This window comes from Schistocerca americana, chromosome 10, assembly GCF_021461395.2.
Source record: "Schistocerca americana isolate TAMUIC-IGC-003095 chromosome 10, iqSchAmer2.1, whole genome shotgun sequence".
NCBI lineage: Eukaryota > Metazoa > Arthropoda > Insecta > Orthoptera > Acrididae > Schistocerca > Schistocerca americana.
Window position 1 is genome coordinate 202,890,514 of NC_060128.1, and position 12,619 is coordinate 202,903,132.

At 45.6% G+C, this 12,619-nt stretch overlaps 1 protein-coding gene across 1 annotated transcript in view; it reads right to left on the bottom strand.

The window, feature by feature from the left end:
- LOC124552396 (acetylcholine receptor subunit alpha-like) overlaps positions 1 to 12,619 on the bottom strand; it is a 354,641-nt gene that overhangs the window by 245,094 nt on the left and 96,928 nt on the right. Inside the window, exon 3 of the mRNA XM_047126656.1 lies at positions 7,337 to 7,381. Within this exon, the coding sequence (XP_046982612.1) occupies positions 7,337 to 7,381 (45 nt within the window). The remainder of the gene's footprint in view (positions 1 to 7,336; positions 7,382 to 12,619) is intronic.

Below are 12,619 nucleotides of genomic sequence, written 5' to 3' on the forward strand. Positions count from 1 at the left end.
CAACCTGAGACAAAGTAAAACGAGGGTGAGTTGTGCGCAGGATGGTCCGCGCTACGTCGCAGTGTGCAGTAACTCACGTCCCTACCGTCTCGGAAGAAGGGAAAAAAATCTAAAACAAAAGGGGGAACCTCCCGAGCAGTTAGCGTCGCTCGATGTGAAAAAGTTTTGGGGTTGCGAGTTTAGTTTTCGAGTTGGCTTCGGTGCATGAACCGCTTCTATTATTGACGCTGCCCGGAAACTTAGCATCGCAGATAAATATTAATAATGTACGCCGACATCGACTTTGCTGCGGACTCGGCCGGCGCTCAGAGACGCAGCAGAACCCACCCTCCGCCACTCACCGCTACTGTGTGTCTGTCGCTGCGTTTGCTGATCTGGCAGCTCCCCCGGTCTGCTTCGCGATTCACCGCTCTCGACTTCCGCAAACGTCTCCCTTTTTCTTTCGCAAAAACGGGTAATAATTTGGCGCCCGAGGGTTGGCCCGCCTGGAGCTCCGCTATGGCAGCTCATTATGGAGCGCCTGGTCCCTCGAGAGGCCAGGATGATTTACTTTCCGTGGACTGCGTCAAATCCTTCTTCTTTCCAATTGGTGCAGATACCTTAAAACATTGACCGTGACCTCTCGGGTGGAGAAATCAATTGGTCTCGGAAGACGTACAAAATGTTTCATATGCAGTGTCGTATGATTCTCAGTAGATAACTGATACTTTCAATTGCAAATTAGAGATATTCGCTACTTTTTAATTAGGTTTCTTAATTACCGAAAGTACTTATGTCTGAGGAAAATACACATGTGTGGCGTACTTCGTTCTTAGCGCAATGTAACTCCACGTATTTCAGATTAAGTTCGGGTCTTTTATAAAAACTCTAATTGCTGCGAACGTAGCTACATTTTAAATCATCGTATTCATGTAGGCGAGAGTGGAAGTTAAAATTTTGTCCTATAAAACGAAATGCGAAATTAATAATAAAAACGGAAGTCTAAATTTGAAATTTGACTTAACAAGAGTATTCCCAGAGTCTAAACGTCTTTTATCCTTGGACAACCGACGAAAGGAAATTTAATACGATATATTATACGAAAATTGCTATAAGTTAATGTAACTATTGTTGAGACTTTTAGAGATAATGAATTGAGTGTTGAGAAACTGCAAATACGTGACTAGCAGAGGCCTTGTGTCGTCTTGTGTGGTCTGGACTGCTGTGAGGAGACTATACGGTTGTCTGCATCTCGTATTACAGTGTAAATGAAATAGCAAACGGTTCTGTCACGTTTCTAAATAAACCGGGGGCCAACTCATGTCTGCACCTAAGCTACGTATTTCAACCTTACACCTGCATCGCTGCAGTGTGCTGGTGTTATAATTATGCCTTTTGTGCCCAGGAAAACCACCGAGCGGCGTCGATCATGTTCTGTCATTAAAACTGCTATAATTTTGATGGGGTGCGGATGTGAGTATATATACAACACCCTGTAAGCAATCCTGCGGAAAATGGTTGGGGGTGCTTTCTACCAGGGCTACTCGCTCCCTTTCCTGTTGCACACCCAAATGGGGCAAGGAAAAATTGTTATTTATCGTGTGTGCCCTCTCTTGCCCTCCGGCCACTCCCTACCTTCAACCACAGAAACAGTAAAGAGTGAGGAACAATTAAGTACGTAAACCACGCTAACAGCAATGTTACGGAAGCAGTCGAAACGAACGAGGATAAATTATGCAATAAAAAGTAGACTGATGGAAAAAATTGCAAGACCAAAAAAGCCAAAAACTGGACATAAGGTGCAGATGTATGTCAAAATTACCTGGTACAAATTTCAACTTGATCGGAACAAAATTTTAGTCAGAATCCACATTTTTACGAAGAATAAGTGTCACTAAATAACAAAACTAGAAAGCCAAAAATTTGTATGAAGGTTCAGTTCAACATTAAAACTACGTGACCCCATTAAGCTACCTCTAATAGTTTTCGAGTAATTTACTGAAAACTAAATTTGGAACGAAAACGTCCTTATATGTAGCAGATTAAGTATCTGTTATATCAATGCTAGAAAGTACTGACTACAGCACGCGATGAAACCTATCAAATAATAGAGCTATAACAAGTTTCAAGGCCTGGAGGTAAATAATAACAAATCAAACATTTCTTAAACTTGTAGTTCAGAGGTCATGTTCTACTGTCAGTACCGTTCTAAAAATTCTAGACGGCATAGTTTATATGTAGGCGAGCTAAGTCTTTTTCTGTGATTATATCCAACTTAACTACATTCATACATAAATTACGAAGATTCTAAATTGATTCGTGACACTGTTATAAAATATTGCGTGTCCGGGAAAGTGGCCGTTTAAAGGCTGCTGCTTGGGTATAGAACGGGCAACAGCAGCCGTCCGCTGCGCCTGTTTATAAATACGGCCCGACAGGCGAGACTTGAGTTCGCACCCAGCTACCGCACGGTCCACAGCTGTCACACGCCGGAGTAGGCGACGTCAGAGCAAGAACGCAATTAAACTCACGTTTTCGGTACAAATAGGAAGTGAAATAGCGAGGACTGAACCCCGTCCTGGGTAGCTTAGATTTCGCGGAAGTAACTGTTAGTGTGCCGCGCGTAATGTTAACAAATCCGCGCGGCAAGTGATGACAATTATTTTCCACTTTTGAGACGAGTAATTATGTTGATTATCAGAAGTCAGGGCGAAAGATCATTTATTGGGAACTTACTGTAAAGGTCGCCTCTGAGCTGCTCATAGTGCTGTTTTGATTAGAGAAATTTATTATTACTATTAAAATAATGTTGTGCGTGTGAAAATTTATCAAATATATCTATCAACTAGAACTCAACATCTTCATTTGTAATCATACTTCTTGAGCCCGCTGAGTACATACAGAACAGAAACATTTGTTTCAGTGGACTGGAAAAGAATGTTGACTTGCAGACTGGAAACTATGGTCAGTATGTTTTCCATCGCTTTCTGGCTGATCACAAAAATGGTTTACAGGCTATTGTAAAAGACGGCGAACAATATTCTAATATTTCCTATTACTTATGATTTATTATTATTATTATTAACCCACCGCCTGACACTGTGATGTTGGAATGTTAATAACTTACATATGTTGCCTAGATCAATGTATTTCCGAAATGTCATTACTCTACATTATTTACTTTCTGGTGTTGCGATTTTTTCCGTCAGTGTACCTGTGTTGAGACAGGAAGATTGTGATAGATAAATGCAACCACGACTGCGTGTGTCTCATGTTGACTTGATGCAAACTGCTGTTTAGCCTCCCCAATTAAGGGAGCAGACTACTTTACTTAGTTTGTAGAGCTATAGGCTGCTTGCAGGTACGTGGTTATCTGACTCTCCGCTGCTGACGACGAGTGTGTACCAGCTAGTACAGTGAGAAGGCTAGACCCGGAGCTGTCCTATTCTGGACGTGTCCGTCAGCAAAACCTGAAGGAACCTGTACGAGGACAGCCCAGCGTGTCTTCAAGGAATGGTGCAGCACGCGCCGCCCTGTAGCGCTGGTCAGGAACAGTGGTTGCGGGAAGATACTGACAGACAGGGAGGGGCCAGAGACAGGTGTGACGCCTCGACAATGACAATTGGTTTCAAACCCCACGGGAACTGCTGCTGGCAGTGAATGCACGTCCGCCCCAAGCAGCTTTCGAGAAAAGACTGTGACGGGAACTGCACACAATGGAATTCCGAGTCGCGTATATCACAAAACGCCATTTTTCACAGCGCCACGTGAAGCTTCGCGTCTCGAATGGGAGGAACACCCAGAAACTGTACACAGCTGACTGGGGACTATAGTGGAGTCCGACGGGTCACGACCGAGCCTCTTTTCGAAAGATACGCGGTGACGGCTCAGTGAGGCGTTTAAGCCGCAGTGTGTGGATCGGTTGGTTAGTTGGATGATTAAAGGGCCTAAACTGCAAGGTCATCAGTCCCTTTTCTCCTCGAGCAGACGGCTCTACGTGGCTGTAGATCAGATATAGCCTAATGTGCCAAACCCAAGGAACGAAAACCCCAAGGTCTGTCAGTGGAGTTGAAGTAAGGGACAAAAAGAGAAAAGGGAGACAGAGGAAGAAAGGCAAGCGAGGTACCCCATCTAGGGAGCAGCCAGAAGCCCCTGAAAGCAGAGTGAAATGAGGGACATACATCCCCCAGCCCCCACCACTTACCAGAGGTACTCTACTCTAAGATTGCCTCGGAGAGTAGCGACACACACACAACGGAATGGAAAATCAGAGAGGCAAAACACAAACCAGTCTAACAGACAATGCGAGAGGGGCTGGGGGAGAGAAAAAGACCAGGGAGGGTGAGAAGTGGGCTGGTCCACCAAGCCCAGACAGCTCTAGCCGATTCTGTACAGAGGAGGCATCAGGGTATGCTGCCGACCCCTCAATGGGGTGGCCCTTCACCAATAAAACGTAGACTACATCAGCCGCTGGGGCATCATCTCTTACACCAGGGGTTGCGAGTCAGGGTGGTGAGTCCCCTCCAAGGCTGCTAGGTTGGGACATTCCAGCAAAATGTCGACCACGGTAAAACAGGAACCACGGTGAAATGGGGCATGTCCTCGCTATGGAGGAGATGACCACGAGTCAGCCAAGTATGGCAGATGCAGAGCCTGCAAAGGGCGGTAGGGTCCTTGTGAGAGGCCTGCAAGGGAGACATCGACAGATTTCTAGTCTCCTTTACCACCAGTAGTTTGTTTAGTGAAGTCAGACTGAGAAATTCCATACTCCAGATTTCAAAACTTGGCGGTATAATACCGATAAGGGGTCTGTTTCTGGAATACCCATCTCAAGAGCTGGTTTACAGGTAGTCAGTTTGGGCAGGCTATCAATGAGTGTTCATTCCCCAGGATCCCAGCATGGCCCAGGGTCCAGATGAAGGTCACTGAGTATCCACATTGCTCTAGGGCACACAGGGAATCCTGAATGGCAATGGTCGAAGGTAACACTAGTCGAAAGATTCAAAACTGCTCGAGTCTCACAGATGAGGAAGGATCCCACTGCTACAGGAACAGATATGCTCAAGAATACGAGAGATAGCTATCAACTCCAGGTGAAGACACTACAGTCATCTGGAAAGGAGAGCAGTTCAAAGCTCACGTATCCAGAAACCGTCGAGCCATCATTGTGGACTACTTCTGAATTACTGGATGCGGCGCTGTCGTGGAGGGAGAGTTCACAATCAAGGTTCAGAAAGGAGGGACCAGACACGGATTGTGATTGTAATCACTGCACTTGGACACCATTGCAGGAGATGGATTTCTGTGTTTGGAAAGAGGTGATGGTAGTTCAGATGCTTAGGAAAGCTGTAAACGTGGGCAACATAACTGACAAGCTGTTGTCAGCGCCTGATTGGCAATGTAGGAAACCAAGCCTCCAAGAGTAAAATATTCACAGGACTAGTCCGATAGGTTCCTGTCGCAAGCCGAAGCCCACAGTGGTGAATTGGATCCAGCGCCTGCAATGCTGGGGGCGCTGCTGAATCGAGTGCCAGACTCCCACAATCAAAATGGAATTGTGGCAAGGCTTTGCAAAGCTATAGAAGGGTAGTGTGATATGCATCCCAGCTGGTGTTACTCAGGCAGTAAGGTTTATTAAGGTGCAGCCAGTACTTTCGCTTAAGCTGGAGAAGATGGGGTCTCCACATCAACTGAGAATCAAAGACCAGTCCTAAAGACCGATAAGTTCAAATGTGTGTGAAATCTTATGGGACTTAACTGCTGAGGTCATCAGTCCGTAATCTTACACACTACTTAACCTAAATTATCCTAAGGACAAACACACACACCCATGCCCGAGGGAGGACTCGAACCTGCGCCGGGACCAGCCGCACAGTCCATCACTGCAGCGCCTCAGACCGCTCGGCTACTAAACAGCGATAAGTCTCCAGCACAGTGAGTAGCTAGCTGTCGAGATAACGTTCTGGTTGTGGGCAAATGGTACACCGTTGACAGAAGCGCATGACATGCGTATTGGCGGCTGAAGATGGAACGCCATGGATGAGGGTTGATGCCTGTGCTCTTTGTATGGCGCCTTGCAGTCGACGTTCAGCGATACGCGTACTAGGGGAGCAACAGTAGAGGCGAAATTCGTCAGCATAGAAGGAGGACCCCACAGCTGCTGCTAGACATTTGATGGCTACTAGAAAGAGAGAGAGACACACAGTACAGAGCCCTATGGCATCTCATTCTCTTGGATATGGGGGTACTGTGGAAAGCACAAACTTGTACGTGGAATGTACACTGCGACAGCAAGTTGTGGATTAAAATAGGGAGCAGACCACGGAGGCCCCACTTGTGTGTTGTCACCCTGTGCTGTCATAAGCCGTTTGCAAGTCGAGGAAGATGGCTGTAAGGTGTTGACTTCGAGCGAGAACTGTTCAGATGGCAGACTCCAGGTAAACCAGGTTATCACCAAAAACCAGCATGGGACAAAGCTAGAGGTCCCCAAGCTCAAGAGCCAACGCAGCTACCGGGTGCAGGAGTGTTCAAGAAACTTACAGTGAACTACAGTGAGACTAATTGGGCGATAACTGTTCATCTCTAGCGAGTGCTTACACGGTTTCTGTACTGGAACGACGATGCTTTCTCGCCATTGGGATGGGAGCTCGCCCTCGCTCCAGATGTGGCTAATGCTGGCAAGGATACGACGTTGACAACCCACTGACAGGTGCTTGTTCAAATGTAATTCCTAGCAGATCTTGAGTGCTGATAGTTTTCTGTATTACGTAAACACTGTGTTTGAAGAACGAGCAGGGTAAGGGGAGGGGCAGTCGTTCTTTCCAGTATAGCTGTTTTGTTTTTCCGAAAATAGACATAGATGGTAATAAAGGGGTTATTCCCATAATTATTGGTTTGAGTAGACTAGCGCCCGTCGTACCTTGTTGTCACCATACTTTACAGAAGTACCAGTCAGTGGCTGAAACGTAGCTGTTTCTCCATCCCTAAAGTCTCTCCTTCAAAATGGCAAAATCGAATTTACTGAACACAATGTGTGTGTGTGTGTGTGTGTGTGTGTGTGTGTGTGTGTGTGTGTGTAGTGTACGAACGAACTAAATAAATGAACGGACACACACTCCGTGCCATCACCACATTTGGAAGAGGAGACAAAATGCATAACACTGCTAGAAAATACCCTCCGCCATGCGCTGTACAGATGTTGGTATACTTTGCAGATGCTGTTCTTCTGGGACACGTACGTCCTAGTAACGCTGCTTGTGTGCTCTAAGTGTCTACTGAAGACAATAACTAGGAAGAGGAAAGGTAAGCAATGAGCTGTTGATGTAAAAAATGCACTGAGGCGGCGGAAAAGACTTACCTGCTCCACCCACAGGTTCGTCGTCATTATCTGGTTCTTCAGATTCTGAAACAGAGAAAAACAAGCATTAGTCACGCCAGTCGTGTGCGCGTCATGACTACTACACAACACATGTAACACACAGGAAGCGAGGTACAAGACATCTCTCGACATACGACAATAGAGAATTTTACTGTCACAGAGTTGTCAGACAGCAACCGGATGCTTTGTATATAACTTTACTTACGCCAAGACGTCTCTACGCTCCTCACACTTGTTCAGTTGGCGTAATTCACTTGGTTGTTGACCACCATTAAGTCTATGTCCACGGCAGCTGCTTTTTATTCCGTTTCTTAGACCGTGTTTCTCGCATGGGGAATGCTGCAGTAAAGCATAGAATCTAAAATTGGGTGTCTGTCACGTAGAGAAATAAGGAGTTATAAAATACCGAATATGGAAGACATTATCCGAAAGAAATGCGATTATTTTAAAAAAATCAGCATCTGATAATTTTTGATCATGTAATTAAAAATATCAAACAACAAAGTTCTAAAACAGACTATTTCAAAATAGTTTCTCCTTTCAGAGATCGATAGTAGGGTTGCACCAGAGAAAGACGTACTGGGGGTGGATGTAAACATTTCTGAACTTTTCACCATCCAGTTCCGAAGCATGCCGATTGTAATTTTAGGCCCGGAACGAGAAACAGGCAGCAGAGCCGATGCTGCTAATACTGTGGCTCACATGACTCAAGCGAGATGTCTGAATCGCCTATTTGGAGATAACGTCAGTCTGACAGCACTGCAAGGTGTCGTAACAACACGTAAACCTTACACGAGAACGCCTTTCAGCCTGCTGACATTGTGGGAAGCGGCATGCTGAAGAGGTGAAAGCCACAGTTGAGAAACCGAGGCGAATACCGCTTACGAACCCAGAGAACCGGGCCAGTGAGCCAGTCCCGAGGCAGGGCCTGCCACACCCGCTGCAGCCGCCACTGTGGGCTGCCGGCCCCTCCCACTAACAGTGGGACACTCCCTCCTCGCGGACTCGAGCTCGTCCGTGCTGTCGGAGCGACGCGGCCGCCCTCCTTGCTTGGCGGCCTCCCCCTTCACTCGGCTGCTACGATCGTATTCTGTCCTCTGTACGTGTCATCCAGTAATAGGCTTAAGCGCTTGTTTGTACACTCTACGTGTCAGCAGGCGCGCACAATTTCATTTTTCTGCCCTAAGGATGGCAGCCTCAGTCTCTTTTAGAATGCAATCCCCTGCCAGTGCAGGCAAAACGTGCGAAGGCCGGACTGCCTGTACGGTACCAGAGAGATGCTCTGAACGTAAACACCAGTCAACCTACACTCGACGAAGCCCCCTTTGCCACAGCGTTGCATCTCCCTCAGTCTGCGCCAATCCGACACCTTCCGGGTCTCTAGGCATCCGACTACACGACGGACAAATGCACGCAAACGGCGGCTTTCCGCGGAGCGCCGGCCTCGAGCACGACAGCAGCCTCCGTGGGAGTGGCAGCTCATGGACTGCGCCAGCTCCGGCCGGCCAGAGGATACGAGAGCGGCGCCCCGCAGCAGACAACCGCAGATGGCCACAAGTCGGCCTGCCCAAACACCGCACCCCGCTGAATACCCGAGAAATATTCAGTGTCCCATTTGTTAATTTAGCGCTGTTTAACTACAGAAAACTGTAAGGTACAATCTACACAGTTCCATAATTTGCAAATGCAGAACTAAGACGGTGAGCAAGTGGATACTGGAAATCTAACGTTGTAGCTTAAGCTACACTTCGTTTAAGAATCACGAAAGAAGTCTGGCACTTGGAAGACTCCTGGAGACACTGGAAAGTTTCAGATAGATTATATAATGGTAAGGCAGAGATTTATGAACCAGGTTTTAAATTGTACGACATTTCCAGGGGCAGATGTGGACTCTGACCACAATTTATTGGTTATAAACTGTAGACTAAAATCGAAGAACCTGCAAAAAGGTGGGAATTTGAGGACATGGGATCTGGATAAACTGAAAGAACTACAGTTTATAGAAAGTTTCAGAGAAAGCATTAGGGAACGATTGACAAGAACGGGTGAAAGAAATGCAGTACAAGAAGAATGGGTAGCTTTGAGGAATGAAATAGTGAAGGCAGTAGAGGGTCAAGTAGGTAAAAAGACGAGGGCTAGTAGAAATCCTTGGGTAACAGAGGAAATATTGAATTTAATTGATGAAAGGAGAAAATGTAAAAATGAAGTAAATGAAGCAGGCAAAAAGGAATACAAACGTCTCAGAAATGAGATCGACAGGAAGTGCAAAATGGCCAACCAGGGATGGCTACAAGACAAATGTAAGGATGTAGGGGCAGCCCTACAGGAAAATTAAAGAGACCTTTCGAGAAAACAGAACCACTTGTATGAATATCAAGAGCTCAGATGGAAAACCAGTTCTAAGCAAAGAAGGGAAAGCAGAAAGGTGGAAAGCGTACATAGAGGGTCTATACAAGGGCGATGTATACATGAAATGGGAGATATGGTAATGCGTGAAGAATTTCACAGAGTACTGAAAGACCTGAGTCGAAATAAGGCCGTGGGAGTAGACAGCATTCCATTAGAGCTACTGATAACCTTGGGTGAGCCAGCCCTGAAAAATCTCTTCTATCTGGTGAGTAAGATGTATGACACAGGCGAAATACACTCAGACTTCAAGAAGAATATAATAATTACAATCCCAAAGAAAGCAGGTCTTGACAAGTCTGAAAATTAGCGAACTATCAGTTTAATAAGTCACGGCTGGAAAATACTGACACGAATTACTTACAACCTAATGGAAAAACTGGTGGAAGCCGACCTCGGGGAAGATCAGTTTGGATTCCGTAGAAATATCGAAACACGTGATGCAATACTGACCCAACGACTTATCTTAGAACAAAGATTAAGAAAAGGCAAACCTACGTTCCTAGCATTTGTAGACTTAGAGAAAGCTTTTGACAAAGCTGACTGGAGTACCCTCTTTCAAATTCTGAAGGTGGTAGGGGTCAAATACAGGGAGAGAAAGGCTATTTACAATTTGTACAGAAACCAGATGGCAGTTATAAGTGTCGAGGGGCATGAAAGGGAAGCAGTGGTTGGGAAAGGAGTGAGACAGGGTTGTAGCCTATCCGCGATGTTATTCATTCTGTATATCGAGCAAGCAGTAAAGGAAACAAAAGAAACATTCGGAGTAGGAATTAAAATCCGCGGAGAAGAAACAAAAACTTTGAGGTTCGCCGATGACGTTGTAATTCTGTCAGGGACAGCAAAGGACTTGGAAGAGCAGTTGAACGGAATGGGCAGTGTGTTGAAAGGAGGATATAAGATGAACATCAACAAAAGCAAAACGACGATAATGGAATGTAGTCGAATTAAGTCGGGTGATGCTGAAGGAATTAGATTAGGAAATGAGACACTTGAAGTAGTAAAGGAGTTTTGCTATTTGGAGAGCAAAATAACTGATGATGGTTGAATTAGAGAAGATATAAAATGTAGACTGCCAACGGCAAGGAAAGCGTTTCTGAAGAAGAGAAATTTGTTAACGTCGAGTATAGATTTAAGTGTCAGGAAGTCGTTTCTGAAAGTACTTGTATGGAGTGTAGCCATGTATGGAAGTGAAACATGGACGATAAATAGTATGGACAAGAAGAGAATAGAAGCTTTTGAAATGTGGTGCTACAGAAGAATGCTGAAGATTAGATGGGTAGATCACGTAACTAATGAGGAGGTACTGAACAGAATTGGGGAGAAGAGGAATTTGTGGCACAACTCGTCTAGAAGAAGGGATCGGTTGGTAGGACATGTTCTGAGGCATCAAGGGATTACCGATTTAGTATTAGAGGGCAGAGTGGAGGGTAAAAGTCGTAGAGGGAGACCAAGAGATGAATACACTAAGCAGATTCAGGTATTGGGAGATGAAGGAGCTTGCGCAGAATAGGGCAGCAGTCTCTGGAGTGAAAACCACAACAGCAACAGCAGCTTAAGCGGCTCCTTCGCGGATCTGTAGACAGCGGGTGTCCTGTAGCAGACTCTTCGTCTCCACTTCCTCTCCACCACTGTGGTGCGTTGTGAGCTGTTTTCGCCTACACCGCGTATTCACGACTGTTACTGAAGAGTTCATTATGATAAGGCGTAACATCACCATTTATTTCGTATGTTGTTCAGGATGAGGTTTTTCGTACACGATGGTCAGCGGGAGGCCACCTGCTTTTTAATTAGCCGTCCTCATGGCGGTGGTTATGTTACAACAGCCGATTACAGCTGTTGTGAATGTAAGCTTTATTTCATTTGTCGGACACTTCGAAGAAACGCTTCAACACAAACATCAGCATGCGTAACATCACTGCACTTGTCGAGAGTCGACTGGTTTGCGTGCGGTTACGAAGTACAGGGTGATCATAACTAAAGTTAAACTTTCAAGCCGCAGTAGAAATAACGCTAGTCAGAATAACGTCAAATTGAAAGGGAATATTATCGGAGAAGGGGGGAAACGTATGGCAGAAGAAAAATACATAGTTACAAAATGTAGCAATAGATGGCGGCCGGCCCAGGTGGCCGAGAGGTTGTAGACGCTACAGTCTGGAACCGAGCGACCGCTACGGTCGCAGGTTCGAACACTGCCTCGGGCATGGATGTGTGTGATGTCCTTGGGTTAGTTAGGTTTAAGTAGTTCTAAGTTCTAGGGGACTGATGACCTCAGAAGTTAAGTTCCGTAGTGCTCAGAGCCTTTTGAACCATTTTTGAATAGATGGCGCCGTAAGCATCATTTTAATAGTGGTCGACTAAAAATGACAAATGAATCATACAACAATGCCTGATGTGCACGTTTGACGTTAAACAAACTGTACTACTCAGCGTGCATGGATGTACAGGCATGATGCTGTTAGTTATGTATTCCACCCACCACGACAAATCACATCGGATGTTAAAATTCGTTTTTAATTGTCCTGAGGCCAAAAACCGCATAAAAAGCATTAACCAAAATCAAATCGGATTATTAATTTCCTTGTGACTGGCGCAAAACGTGTTCAATATGCTGTCCATCGTTTCTTGCAACAAGTTGAAATCGAGAAACAGCACGTTACACAACTGATCGAAGTGTTTCCGTGGTCACGTTCAGAATGTATTGCGCAATGCGTGCCTTCAACGCAGCTACGTTTGCAGTCGGAACACTGAACACGACATCTTTCAGATAACCCCACAGCCAGAAGTTACACGGATTAAGATCATGTGATTGGGACGGCCAGGCTGTAGGGAAATGGCGGCTGATAATTCTAGCAT